General features: G+C 47.2%; 1 protein-coding gene across 1 annotated transcript; it reads left to right on the top strand.

Annotated features, from left to right (window-relative positions):
- Positions 1-2,938: 2,938 nt before the first annotated feature.
- Positions 2,939-8,610, top strand: HSPB2 (heat shock protein family B (small) member 2). Its single transcript, XM_058194592.1, has 2 exons — positions 2,939-3,743; positions 7,421-8,610. The coding sequence occupies exons 1-2, from the start codon at positions 3,647-3,649 to the stop codon at positions 7,861-7,863; spliced, it is 540 nt and encodes a 179-aa protein (XP_058050575.1). The 5' UTR covers positions 2,939-3,646; the 3' UTR covers positions 7,864-8,610.
- The last annotated feature ends 4,772 nt before the right edge of the window (positions 8,611-13,382 follow it).

Genomic DNA, 13,382 nt, shown 5'->3' with positions numbered 1-13,382 from the left:
CTTCTGTTCCATGGGTTGATTGTTCTCACTGTCAGAAAATTCCTCCTTATTTCCAGGTGGAATCTCTCCTTGATCAGTTTCCATCCATTGTCCCTTGTCTGGCCTTCAGGTGCTTTGGAGAATAGCTTGACCTCCTCCTCTCTGTGGCAGCCCCTCAAATATTAGAAGCCTGCTATCCTGTCTCCCCTGGTCCTTCTCTTCACTAGACTAGCCTGGCCCACTTCCTGCAACCATTCATCGTATGTTTTAGCCTTCAGTCCTCTCATCATCCTGGTTGCTGTTCTCTGCACGCTTTCTAGAGTCTCAATATCTTTTTTATAGTCCTATCTATCTATCTATCTATCTATCTATCTATCTATCTATCCATCCATCCATCCATCCATCCATCCATCCATCCATCACCTTGACACAATTTCCAGACGGTGAAATTAAGAAGGTGGGTTAAATAAACCTTCCTTTGTCATCAGATGCTGGGGGGACCCAGAACAACGGCCTCCATTCTGCAGTTTCCTGAGTAATTAACAGTTCTCCTTGGAAATCAGATCCTGGGATCATAAAGAAAGCTCTGAGTAGAGGACCTGTCCATGGTTACTTGGAAATACGACCTGTTCCCAAGTCGAGTCCTCTGCTGGTGTGTTTTCACTTGACAAGTGTCAGTTAAGGAACATCTGAGTCAGCCTGCATTCAGCAATAAACGTGCCTATTTATATTGCAACCGTGAGGTCAATAAACACATGTTGTGACTCTGTGAAAGGGTGGAGTGGACATTTAGCACACTTTGGTTAGGTTGGGAGTGTAAACATTTGAAGAAGAAAAACAACAACAGCCAAGTTTCCAAAACTTTATGCAGGATAAGTTCTGAATTTTCTTTTCAGGAGCCCTTTGAAATGAAGAAAGGCATTGTGTATTGTTGAAAAATGTTATGGCAATAAACCAGCAGGTTCTGACAGGTTCTGGAGAACTGGTAGCAGAAAGGTTGAGTAGTTCAGAGAATCGGCAAACACCACCTCTGGCTGGTCCCAAAGTGGGGAGGGAATAGGGATTTTGCAGTATCCTTTCCCTGGAGTGGGGTGGAAATGGAGATTTTGCAGTATCCTTCCCCTGCCATGCCCACCAAGTCACACCATGGCCACCAAGCCACGCCCACAGAACCGGTAGTAAAAAAAATTGAATTTCACCATTGCAATAAACCCCTACGATTATTCCTAGAGGCGTAATAAGGCTTCCAGATTCAGTCGCTGGCTGTCAGCAGCTGGGAGCAGTGAAGGTTTTGCAGCCTGATCTACCGATGCAAATATAAGACGTACTCCATCATAGGACTTTAAAGGCTGAGGTTTATGGCAGCTGTAGCTACCGAAGCACTAAGGTCTAGGGTTGCACGAAACCTCAAAACTCTTGGGGACTGGCTTGTCACTTGCAATCTGTCAAAATGGAGAAACTGGATTTGTTTTTGCTCTGGTTTTTTTTTTAATAGCCAGGCAAAACAAATGGGAGTCAAATTTTAGTGATGGCATCCAGCAACACCCTCAAACCTGGCAAAAAGGGATGTTGATGGGAATTTCTGCAGACAGAGAATATTCCCAAAGCAGAAAAGAAATATGACACAGACTTTATTCCAGCGATGAGCTGATTAAAACGGGGTTGGGGGGGGGGGAAGGAATCTCGATAACTGCTGAGAACGGTTTTGCCTTTCCTAAATTCATTTTACTTTGGCTGTTTTACATATAAATTGGCCTTGATTTGTGTTTTGGGGAGAGACAGAAGGCAAGAGAGATGTCTAATTTTTTTCCTGCCATCCATTTTCTGCTCCAAGTCAACCGGCAAATCTACTTTCCTGCCCGCTGAGAAATTTCCAAGCGTTTATGAAAACAGGTATAAAAATGAAGGATGAAGCTTCCTTTGAACTCAGTGTGACTGCCTGCATCGAAATCTTCGGGACGATGCTTTTCTGAAGCTCAGAATTTGGGATTAGGAGCCGTAGATAGTAAGGAAGATGACTAAGACACGCAGGAATCTTAACCAAAAGGGGCTGAAATGTTTTTTTTTAAAGTCCAGAGCAACAAGATAACATCTGGAAGCGGATCAGACAGACATCTCCCTGATTCAGTGACATATAAGGAGGAGGAAGAGGAAGGGGATGGTGCAGCCCCATCAGGCTTGCAAGATTCCTCTATTATTGTCGATCTCATTACCAGTAAAAGTAGCTTTAGCTTTCTTAAGAGGTCTATTTCTTGTCCTTTTGACTGCAACAGAATTCATGGGGAAGTTAGCCTCATCAGTTGCGTTCATCCAAACACTAATTCCTAATCAGCGATGAACTAACTGTAGGAAGGTACACACAGCACAACCCTCTACCAGTCGTAAGTATTGGATGTGCACTGTACCCAAAGCTGAAGTATGGTTAGTGTGTTATTGCATGTGTCATGCTTCCAGGGCAACATGCTCTGTCTCTGGGGCTGTTCTGTGACAGCCAAGATCCAATGCCACCAATGTCAGCTGAGCGTCTGATCTCTAGGGCAGAGGAAATGGGGCTTCAGCGGCGAAGCAGACAGTCAGGCTCCAATCTCTGATTTCGCTCTATGCAAACAAGGGGAATTTGCTATCCCAAAAGAAGTGCAGGGGGTTTCTGGTTTCTGAACATCCGTATCTGTTAAAACCCACACAGTTTGAACGTCGGATTAGATTAGATTAACAGTGTTGGAAGGGATTTTATAGGTCAGTGATGGCTAACTTTTTTGCCATTGCGTGCCGGGAGGCAGGGGGGTGGGGTGGGGTGGGGTCGCGCGCATGCCCACACCCATAATTCTATGCACCCCACCCCCACGCATACGTGCACGACCCCCCCCGCTCCTGGCACGCTAGTACTCTGGGGAGGAAATGGGGATTTTACAGTATCCTTCCCCTGGATTGGGGTGGGAATGGGGATTTTACAGTATCCTTCCCCTGCCATGCCCACTAAGCACCCACAGAACCGGTAGTTAAAAAAATTTGAAACCCACCACTGGGGGCCGCAGATGGTTGTGCACGAGGCACATGGGAAGCCCACTGTTGCACGCATCTCAGAGGTCCGGTCCAGCGTGTTCAAGAAGCCCTGCGGCCATTTGATCAACACCCTGCAGGGCACCAAGGAAGACAGCCCAGCCTGTCTGTCCCTCACCTCAAGGTGGGCGTGAAAGTACCCAGGGAATTGCATCACTTCTGCGTGGTGAGAGTTTCCCCCCCATTAATCATCACCCTCTTAACCTGGACAGTGGAGGCAGCAGCAGCCATAATGAGACCATCTGAATTCAGCTGCGGTCCGATTCGAACTCCAGGAGTCACATGAGATCTCCTCCCCCTCCCCCCAAGTTTTCCCCAAGAGTTGCTGGTCCAAGAGATCTCTCACCACCTTCTAGTAGCCAGTAGATGTTCTCCTTGGGGAAGAGTGGGGGGGGGTTGCAGAGCCATGAGCATCTGGCCCTTCCTGGAGGCTCAGTATGGCAGGAGCCGCCTGTCTATTTTGGTCCATCTTTTATCGCTTTCTCTCCCCTAACCCACCCCGGTGGAATTTGCTTGATCCAAGTGTCTAAGCCAGCCGGCTGGCTGGCTGCAAACTTCCCAAGGAAGGCGTTGGGCAAGCGGGCATATCAAGAGAAGCTTGCTCACCATGGCTCAGCAGCACAGCCTGCCCCACGCCTACCCCATGAGCCCCGAGTGCGAGTTTGCCAACCCCAGCAAGGTTTACGACCAGAATTTTGGAGAAGGTAAGGCGGGCAGGGGCAGACATCCACCCCCTCCCACCACCCTTCCAGATTGCAAGTTTCAGATGTTTCCTGCTCTAGGATGGAAGGACCTTCCTGGGATTAGTTAATCTGGGGTGCATTTCCACCACCCCCTCCCCTTCCCCATTCCAGTGTGCTAAAAAGTGCATCGTGAGCCTTCTTTGGCTCTTTTTCAGGCCTTGGTTGTGTGGTTGTGTAGAGGGAGACAATATTTGGGCCAGCAAACCATACTTACGGAGATTTGGAAGTTTGGGGAGGAGGACCTTCCAGATTAGTTTTGGTTAACTTGCTTGGAGGAAGCCCAGCTGAGCATCCTACCTACCATCAGTACTGGGTGGGGAGTGGAAAGGGACCATTTGGGGGGTGGAGGTGGGGGGCACACTTCATTCTGGAAATCCCAGGCTTGTAAGGTGGGTCAGTTGTCTAGAACTAACTCAAGTCCGGTAGATGATTCGGGCATGCTTAAAAGTTCCTTCTTTGCCGTAAAATTTGTAGTATTTTTATCATGCTGCTGGTTGTGTTTCATAGGCTCGTCAGATAGGGAAACCTATTATATTATAGGGAACTTTCTGATCGACGGAGCTTGTCGATCAGAAAGGTCGGCAGTTCGAATCCCTGGTACAGGTCTCCTGCGTGAGCAGGGGGTTGGGCTAAATGACCTCCAAGGTCCCTTCCAACTCTGTAACTGTTACTATCCTCCCTGCCTCCTCTCCTGCCCCAAAGCTTCACAAAGACAAAAGAGTTTTTCCAAGGAAAAGCTTGGCTTTGCCTTGAATCTTGAAAATTGGAAAAGTTGCCAGTGGTGGGTTTCAAATTTTTTTACTACTGGTTCTGTGGGCGTGGCTTGGTGGGCGTGGCAGGGGAAGGATACTGTAAAATCTCCATTCCCTCCCCAATCCAGGGGAAGGATACTGCAAAATGCCCATTTCCTGCCCATCAGCTGAGAGGCGGAGAATAGATGGGGGCGGGGCCAGTCAGAATGTTTGCTACCGGTTCTCCGAACTACTCAAAATTTCCGCCACCGGTTCTCCAGAACTGGTCAGAACCTGCTGAAACCCACCTCTGAAGGGTTCCCTTGAGGCTGTCGAGCTCAGCGCCCTGCTCAAGGCAGAGAGACCCAAATGAAAATCTTCCCAACGGCCGGCCATTTCTCTTCGGCTTCCGCAGAAAGGCGAGAGAACTCACCGGTTGGTGGGTTCTCGGCCAAATTCCTGAGGTCTGGAAACTTGCTTGCCAGCCTGCCTTTCTGTGGCTCATTTGGATGCTCGTGGCAACGTCCTTTAATTATAGAGAGATTGCTTTTAATGACTCGATTCAGCTGCCGCCCAGCTTCGCGAACAACTCCGGGCAGCTCACGATAGTAGTAAAAAATACGATAGAAAGAGGAACAAAGGAAATGACAAAGGAAAACCTCAGTATTGTGAACAAGTGAGGGTGATGAAGATATGGTTGCAAACAGTTTGGAATTCTCCTCCTCCTAATAATAATCTCCATCTGGATGCAGACAAGGAGATGTTTCTGACCAGTCCTCCCCCCCCCACTCCCCGTCCCTGCCTGTCCCTCCCCTCCCCTGGCACAAACAGAGCTGGTAGAATGCAGTCGGCTGGCACGAAGAGGGAGCTTTTGGAGAAGGGAAAAAAACAACAACGCTGCTGCTAGCTGGAGACTTTGGGAAGCCCACTTAATCGCTGAATAGCCCAGCTGGCACGCGAGGCCGAAACGCCCCTGGAAGGAATGCAGAGGCAGCCATCGCTCCGCCACCCCCCCACCCCACCTCCCAGCCCCGCCGGGCAGCCTGCAGGGAGTGGAGCTCTTGGCATGAACCGGTAGAACAACTGCCTTGCACAAGAAGGGGTTGGGGGAATCTTTGTGGCCCAGCTAACCATGCCAGGCAGGGCCTCCCGACATAACCAGGATGGAGCCCCCCTTGGGGAAGAGAAACTGGCAGAAGTTGGAGACGGGGGAGGCCGAAGAGATTGGGGCTCTGCAGGGTGGGAGAGAGAGATGGTGCTGCCCTCTCCTTGGAGACCCCCAAAGCAAAGCTGTTAGCAGGCGGCTTTATTGGCAGTGGAGGTCTTTCTTGGCACCTGGGCAGGGACCTTCCTTGGCTCTGCCAAGCCGCGTGCTCAGCAACGGAGCTGCCATTTCTCCTCCAAGGAAGAGTCCGTCTTCTCCACCAGCAGCCCTTGGGAAGCTATTGGGAGTGGACAATGGGTGTGAATGCCATGGGACCCATTCCAGCCTTTCCTCTGAAGGCTTTGCGCGGGTTTTTCAAACCAAATACCGGCCTTCTGAAAAAGATCTTGCTTAGCTGTGGAAGCAATTGGGGGGGGGGGGGGTTTGGAGGAGCAAGTCATGAGCTGGAGGTCGGTTTCAATCAATCAGTCAATCAGAATAGAGCTGGAAGGGACCTTGGAGGTCTTCTAGTCCAGCCCCCTGCTCGAGCAGCAGAACCTATACTATTTCAGATAAGTGACTGTCCGGTTTCTTAACACCCTCCAGTGACGGAGCAGCCACGATTTCTGGTGGCAAGCTGTTCCACTGGTTAATTGTCTCCTTAATTCCAGATTGCTCCTCTCGCTTAGTTTCCACCCATTGCTTCTTGTTCTGCCTTTGGGTGCTTTAGAAAATAAGTTGACCCTTTCTTCTTTCATACCGCTTTCATACAATTTCATACCGCTGCTTCTATTCTTTAGAAATCAAAACCCTTTGCTTCTTCTCACAGATTCCTTCTTCTGCTCAAAATTGCTTTCTCTCGCTGCAACCCTCCCTCCTGCTTTTTTCAGCCATAAAATAATGAAACAAACCATAATCTATAGAAGGGAATATTTGTAGCTCAGGGTCCTTGGTGCTCTCTGAGCTTGGTTGTTTTCTTGTAGATGTTTCACGACCCAAACACCATGCACCATATTGATAATGTTCCCTAGCTGGGTCATGAAATGTCTACAAGGAAAAAATCAAGCTCAGAGAGCACTAAGGATCTGTTGTGATCCGCCAGCAGCCTGCAGAACTGGCAACGGAGTCAGACAGCGATGAGGCTGAGGAAGAACATGGGCCAGTCCTGGAGGCTGGGGAAGGCCCGGATGAGGGCTCTGCGTAGGAGGCAGAGATGGGGCCAGGGCCATCTGGGAGTGATGTGCGGACTCGAGCCTCCAGAGGCTGACAGTAGTGAGGCAAAGGAACAGGAGGAGCCTGTTCCTAATGCATGCCTGTTCCTTTAGCTGCCAGAAGGCAAGAGCAGCTAAGGCAAAGAGGATGACTCGGGAGTCGGGCCAAGATTGGCCCCTCCCATAAGGCTTAAAAGACCAGCAATGGCTCTTGGGCTCTTTGTCAGAAAACAACGTTGATAGCCTTGCTCCTTGTCTTGCTGCATTTATTTCTTGTAGGCATCTTCTGCTTTTGAACCTTTGCCAAGAAAAGCCTTTGGCAGTTTGCCTAATTAGACCAAGGTTGGTGATAAGATTGAAGAATTGTGTTAGGAAGAATTTGCTTTGATTTAGTTTGGACGACGCTGAGAATGAGTTAATTCTCAGCTGTTCTAATAAAGTTTGTTTGTTTTTGAACTGACTGAGTTTACTATTACCTACTTGGGCCTGGGTCACAACAGGACCTCTTATAAACCATCATATATGTTAAGCCACTACCCTTGTTTCTTCTAGGCCTTTCCCCTGGAGATATTCTGGCTCCAACCTTGTACCACGGTTATTATATCAGGCCCCGGATCAACAAACAGCTGGAACGAGGGATTTCAGAGGTCACCCTCAATGAACACAAATTCCAGGTTTTCCTTGACGTCTGCCAGTTCACCCCCGATGAAATCGCTGTCCGCACCATGGACAACCTCCTGGAGGTGACGGCCCAGCATCCTCAGAAGATCGACCGACATGGATACATCTCGCGCGAGTTCACCCGGACCTACATCCTCCCCTTGGATGTCGATCCTTTGTCGGTCAAAGCCACCGTGACCCACGATGGCATCCTCAGCATTGACGTCCGGCGGACTGGGAAGGAACTGAAGGCCAAAGTCAACGAGGTGGAAGTCACCTTCCAAGGACAACCTGAAAGGAAAGAAGGAAGTTCAGGAGAGATCTCAGATCCTTAAAGCATCCTTCTAGAACAGGGGTCTCCAACCTTGGCAACTTTAAGCCTGGAGGTCTTTAACTTTGCTGGCTGGGGAATTCTGGGAATTAAAGTCCTCCAGGCTTAAAGTTGCCAAGGTTGGAGACCCCTGTTCTAGAATGACCTAATTTTGGTCAGTTTGAGTAGGCAAGTCTGGAAGTAGTCTTTCATGGACATCAAAAGCTCATGTCTAGTTGGTCTCCTTGGCCTCTTCTTCTCCTCCCCAAATATCTAGGGCTTTCATTCAAAGAAGCTTCTCCATCTTATCTTTTCAGATGCCCTCTAACCCTTCTTTCTTCGAAATATAATTCCCAGGATTATGATGGGAGACAGTAAAAGGCCACCGCACCAGTTTGAAACCTGTGATATGGGTAAACCGAATTCCTTTTCGTTTTTCATTTTGAACGGGTACCATAATTCCTACCATTTTCCTGCCAGTGTGCTGATGGGAATTGTGGTCCAAAGCATTTGGAAGGCCAGTAGATGGGAGAAGATGGCGCTCGCAATGTTGCTGGCATTAAGAGAGTTGCAAATGATTCAACTTTACTTTCTTTACCAAAAAATTAATCGGCGGCCTTGTTGAGATGGGCTTGGTTTAACTACCCATCATAATTCCTTCCATTTTCAAATGATTGGCCCTTTTTATTTTGGAATTCTGTAACTTCTTTTACTCATCTGTTGATGATTAAATGAGATTTTAAAATTAAAAAAAAATGTATAAAGCAAAGAACCTGCTTTCAGAACTATTGATGAATCATAACTTGGGAGAGGAAAGTAAATAAATAAATGCAAACAGTTAAACAGAGATACAAAAATATCCCACATTCACCTAACTCTAGGTTACTTAGCTAAACTTTTCATCCAATAAACTTTTCCCATCATACGGACTAAAAGCTAATTTAACAACCGGTTCTCTGCGCTAATGACCAGCTGGGTAGGCGTGGCTCGGTGGTCATGTGACCCTGTGGGTGTGGTCAACTCAACGTTGCTCAGGTTGATGGGCGCTTCGCCTTAGCTGTTACAATGTAACACAGGTTAACCAGAGAGGCAGTTTCTGTAAAAAAAAACAAAATAAGATTTCTTCCGAGAACCGGTTCTCCAAACTGCTTAGAAAGTTAACAACCGGTTCTCCCAAATAGGTGCGAACCGGCTGAATCCCATCACTGCACAGACCCAAATTTTTGGAACGACTTGGGGCTTGATGGTTGCCGGGTTTCGAAGGCCACCAGTATATTTTCAACAGGGAGAAAACATTCTTTGGCTGGAGGGCCACGTCCAACTCACAGCTTGCTTGTGTTTCAGTGCAATGAGAAACAGCCGGCTGTAAAGCCACAACCGAAAAGAAAGAATAGAATAGAATAGAATAGAATTTTTTATTGGCCAAGTGTGATTGGACACACAAGGAATTTGTCTTTGGTGCATATGGTCTCAGTGTACATAAAAGAAAAGATACATTCATCAAGGTACAACATTTACAACACAAATGATGGTTAATATATCAATATAAATCATAAGGATTACCAGCAACAAGGTTACAGTCATACAGTCGTAAGTGGAAAGAGATGGGTGATGGGAACGATGAGAAGATTAATAGTAGTGTAGATTTAGTAAATAGTTTGGCAGTGTTGAGGGAATTAATTGTTTAGCAGAGTGATGGCCTTCGGGAAAAAACTGTTCTTGTGTCTAGTTGTTCTGGTGTGCACTGCTCTATAGCGTCGTTTTGAGGGTAGGAGTTGAAACAGTTTACATTTAATAAAGCACATTTGAGTTGCAGCCGCTGACCCACATAATCTGGAAAGCAGGCTGCAATAACAACTCTCGGCTGTGTGAAACTTGTCTGCAGTGCTGAATTCTAATTATATTTGTGTTTGTGTTTTTTGAAAACATTTTTTTAAGCTAGATTGTCCACTTTTGGGACTTTCTGGATGGGGGGTGGGAGGTGAAGTGCTACACCAATTGGAGGCCAAATGGATCTCTCTAATCATGGGAGGATTTTCCCAAGAAGAACGTTTCCTGCTGGCCATCTGGAAGACCCTCAAACAGTTTTCGTAAGTTTTATAAATGATTCAGGTCACCCTCCTTCCTAGAGCAACACACGTGGTTTTTCCAGGTTTGTTCTGACAAAACCTTGCCAGGCACAAATTGGAGAGACAAGGAAAATTTGGATCGCTAAGCAGTGAATCACAGGAGCCAGGATTTCGGACCTGTGTCCATTAGTTATCACATACTTATGCTCATATATATGCTTATATAGTTATTTTCATGCTTATATATATTGTTGTGACAAATAAAATAAATAAATAGTTAAAATTCAACGTTCCTAAGAAAGGCATTTGGGGCAGCACTAAACCTTTGCGCCGCCGGTTAATCTATTCGCCATAAATTGGACTTTGCTTTCTCCCTCCCCCCCGAGCTCCCAAATCTTTCTGGACTCCAGAAATTCCTCGGATCTGATCTTCCACGGTTTGGCACGGTGCCCTCTCCTGTTGGTGCCCAACGATGGCTGACCTCCCATCTCCCACCTGGACCTCCATCCCCTCCCTACCAAAACGCAGGGCTTACCTTTGGATGCCTGCACAGGCTGGATTTGATCAGGACAGCACACAAAAAACACACCCGAGGGCGCTCTTAAGAGGGTGGGGGGTGTGTGTTGGCCTTTTGTGCCCACAGACGCGTTATGAAAAGGGAATGTGAACAGGCAGCCAAGACTGGCTTGGTGGCGCAGGGAGGGGTGGAGAAGCGGGGGAGAGCGTTTGTCTTTCTGCACTCAAGTGAAAAGCCATTGCAGGGACACAAATTGGGAGGGGAGGAGCCAGATAGAATAGAATAGAATAGAATTTTTATTGGCCAAGTGTGATTGGACACACAAGGAATTTGTCTTGATGCATATGCTCTCGGTGTACATAACAGAAAAGATACCTTCATCAAGGTACAACGTTTACAACACAAATGATGGTTAATATATCAATATAAATTATAAGGATTACCAGCAACAAGGTTACAGTCATACAGTCGTAAGTGGAAAGAGATGGGTGATGGGAACGATGAGAAGATTAATAGTAGTGTAGATTTAGTAAATAGTTTGGCAGTGTTGAGGGAATTAATTGTTTAGCAGAGTGATGATGGCCTTTGGGAAAAAACTGTTCTTGTGTCTAGTTGTTCTGGTGTGCAGTGCTCTATAGCGTCGTTTTGAGGGTAGGAGTTGAAACAGTTTACATTTAATAAAGCACATTTGAGTTGCAGCCGCTGACCCACATAATCTGGAAAGCAGGCTGCAATAACAACTCTCGGCTGTGTGAAACTTGTCTGCAGTGCTGAATTCTAATTATATTTGTGTTTGTGTTTTTTGAAAACATTTTTTTAAGCTAGATTGTCCACTTTTGGGACTTTCTGGATGGGGGGTGGGAGGTGAAGTGCTACACCAATTGGAGGCCAAATGGATCTCTCTAATCATGGGAGGATTTTCCCAAGAAGAACGTTTCGTGCTGGCCATCTGCAAGACCCTCAAACAGTTTTCGTAAGTTTTATAAATGATTCAGGTCACCCTCCTTCCTAGAGCAACACACGTGGTTTTTCCAGGTTTGTTCTGACAAAACCTTGCCAGGCACAAATTGGAGAGACAAGGAAAATTTGGATCGCTAAGCAGTGAATCACAGGAGCCAGGATTTCGGACCTGTGTCCATTAGTTATCACATACTTATGCTCATATATATGCTTATATAGTTATTTTCATGCTTATATATACTGTTGTGACAAATAAAATAAATAAATCATTAAAATTCAACATTCCTAAGAAAGGTATTTGGGGCAGCACTAAACCTTTGCGCCGCCGGTTAATCTATTCGCCATAAATTGGACTTTGCTTTCTCCCTCCTACCCCCCACCCGGTCCCAAATCTTTCTGGACTCCAGAAATTCCTCGGATCTGATCTTCCACGGTTTGGCACGGTGCCCTCTCCTGTTGGTGCCCAACGATGGCTGACCTCCCATCTCCCACCTGGACCTCCATCCCCTCCCTACCAAAACGCAGGGCTTACCTTTGGATGCCAGTACAGGCTGGATTTGATCAGGACAGCACACAAAAAACACACCCGAGGGCGCTCTTAAGAGGGTGGGGGGTGTGTGTTGGCCTTTTGTGCCCACAGACGCGTTATGAAAAGGGAATGTGAACAGGCAGCCAAGACTGGCTTGGTGGCGCAGGGAGGGGCGGAGAAGCGGGGGGAGCGTTTGTCTTTCTGCACTCAAGTGAAAAGCCATTGCAGGGACACAAATTGGGAGGGGAGGAGCCAGATAGAATAGAATAGAATAGAATTTTTATTGGCCAAGTGTGATTGGACACACAAGGAATTTGTCTTGGTGCATATGCTCTCAGTGTACATAAAAAAAAGATACGTTCATCAAGGTACAACACTTACAACACAATTGATGGTCAATATATCAATATAAATCATAAGGACTGCCAGCAACAAGTTGAGCACCTTGCAAAATGTGGTGGTTGTGTTTTTTTTGTTTTGCATTTTCCTGTCTGCCTCCAGCCGCACAAAAATCACAGTCCTGCACTTACAGCCGAGACTGAACGTAAAATTTATCTCGCTGAGAAATTTGTTAGTTTAGTTTAGTTAGTTAGTTAGTTAATTTAGTTAGTTAGCGAGTTTTGCGAGGTGTTTTTTTTGGGGGGGGGGCACCTTTGTTAAGTGGAATCAGTACAGTTCTTAAATTAGAAATCCGGTCGTTAACCGAATCGGGTTTTCCCCACAGACAGTTGCTTGTCAGGTTGCAAAAGGGGATCGCACGACACCCCGCCCCCCCCACCCCACTGGGGACACGGCGACCGTTATAAATGCGAGTCAGTTGTCCAGCACCCGAATATACCGGTAAGTCACGTGACTCTGGGGACGCTGTAGCGGTCGTAAGGGTGAAAAATGGTCATAAGTCACTTTGTTCAGGGCCTCTTGAAGTTAACTGTAACAGAGCTGGAAGGAACCTTGGAGGTCATCTATACCAGGGGTCTCCAACCTTGGCAATTTTAAGACTTGTGGACTCCAAATCCCAGCTTTGCTGGCTGAGGAACTCTGGGAGTTGAAGTCCACAAGTCTTAAAAGTTGCCAAGGTTGGAGACCCCTGAGCTACAGGAGACCTATACTAGGGATTCGAACCGCCGACCTGGGCCGCTGTAACTTTGAACGGTCACTAAACGAACGGTACCAAGATGCTTTGCAACCCAAGCCACTTCTTACCCTACATTCATGGCTTGTGGAAACCTTGGGAGAGGGGGGAGAGGGATGGATGTTGAGAGCAAAGGTCACACTCCTGTGTTGCTTGTATCATGGGTCTGGGGAAGTAGTGGGTTTCAATTTCTTTCTCTACCGGTTCGCTTGTGGGCATGTGACACTTTTACACATGCATCGAGATGTCCGGGTAGGTGGGTGGAGCCAGGGTGAAATGCTCCCGGTTTGGACCGGATCGTCCGATCTGGTAGCGATGATGGCGGGTGGTTCGGAGA

Source organism: Ahaetulla prasina, chromosome 9 (assembly GCF_028640845.1).
Source record: "Ahaetulla prasina isolate Xishuangbanna chromosome 9, ASM2864084v1, whole genome shotgun sequence".
Taxonomy (NCBI): domain Eukaryota; kingdom Metazoa; phylum Chordata; class Lepidosauria; order Squamata; family Colubridae; genus Ahaetulla; species Ahaetulla prasina.
The sequence above is the reverse complement of the archived record's forward strand: the minus strand, read 5'-3'. Positions and strand labels throughout refer to the sequence as shown.

Excerpts from the sequence above, each read along its gene's own strand:
- HSPB2 (XM_058194592.1), top strand. The coding sequence starts at position 3,647 with ATGGCTCAGCAGCACAGCCTGCCCCACGCCTACCCCATGAGCCCCGAG. Across the intron at positions 3,744-7,420 it reads CGACCAGAATTTTGGAGAAG|GCCTTTCCCCTGGAGATATT; the intron begins GTAAGGCGGGCA and ends TGTTTCTTCTAG.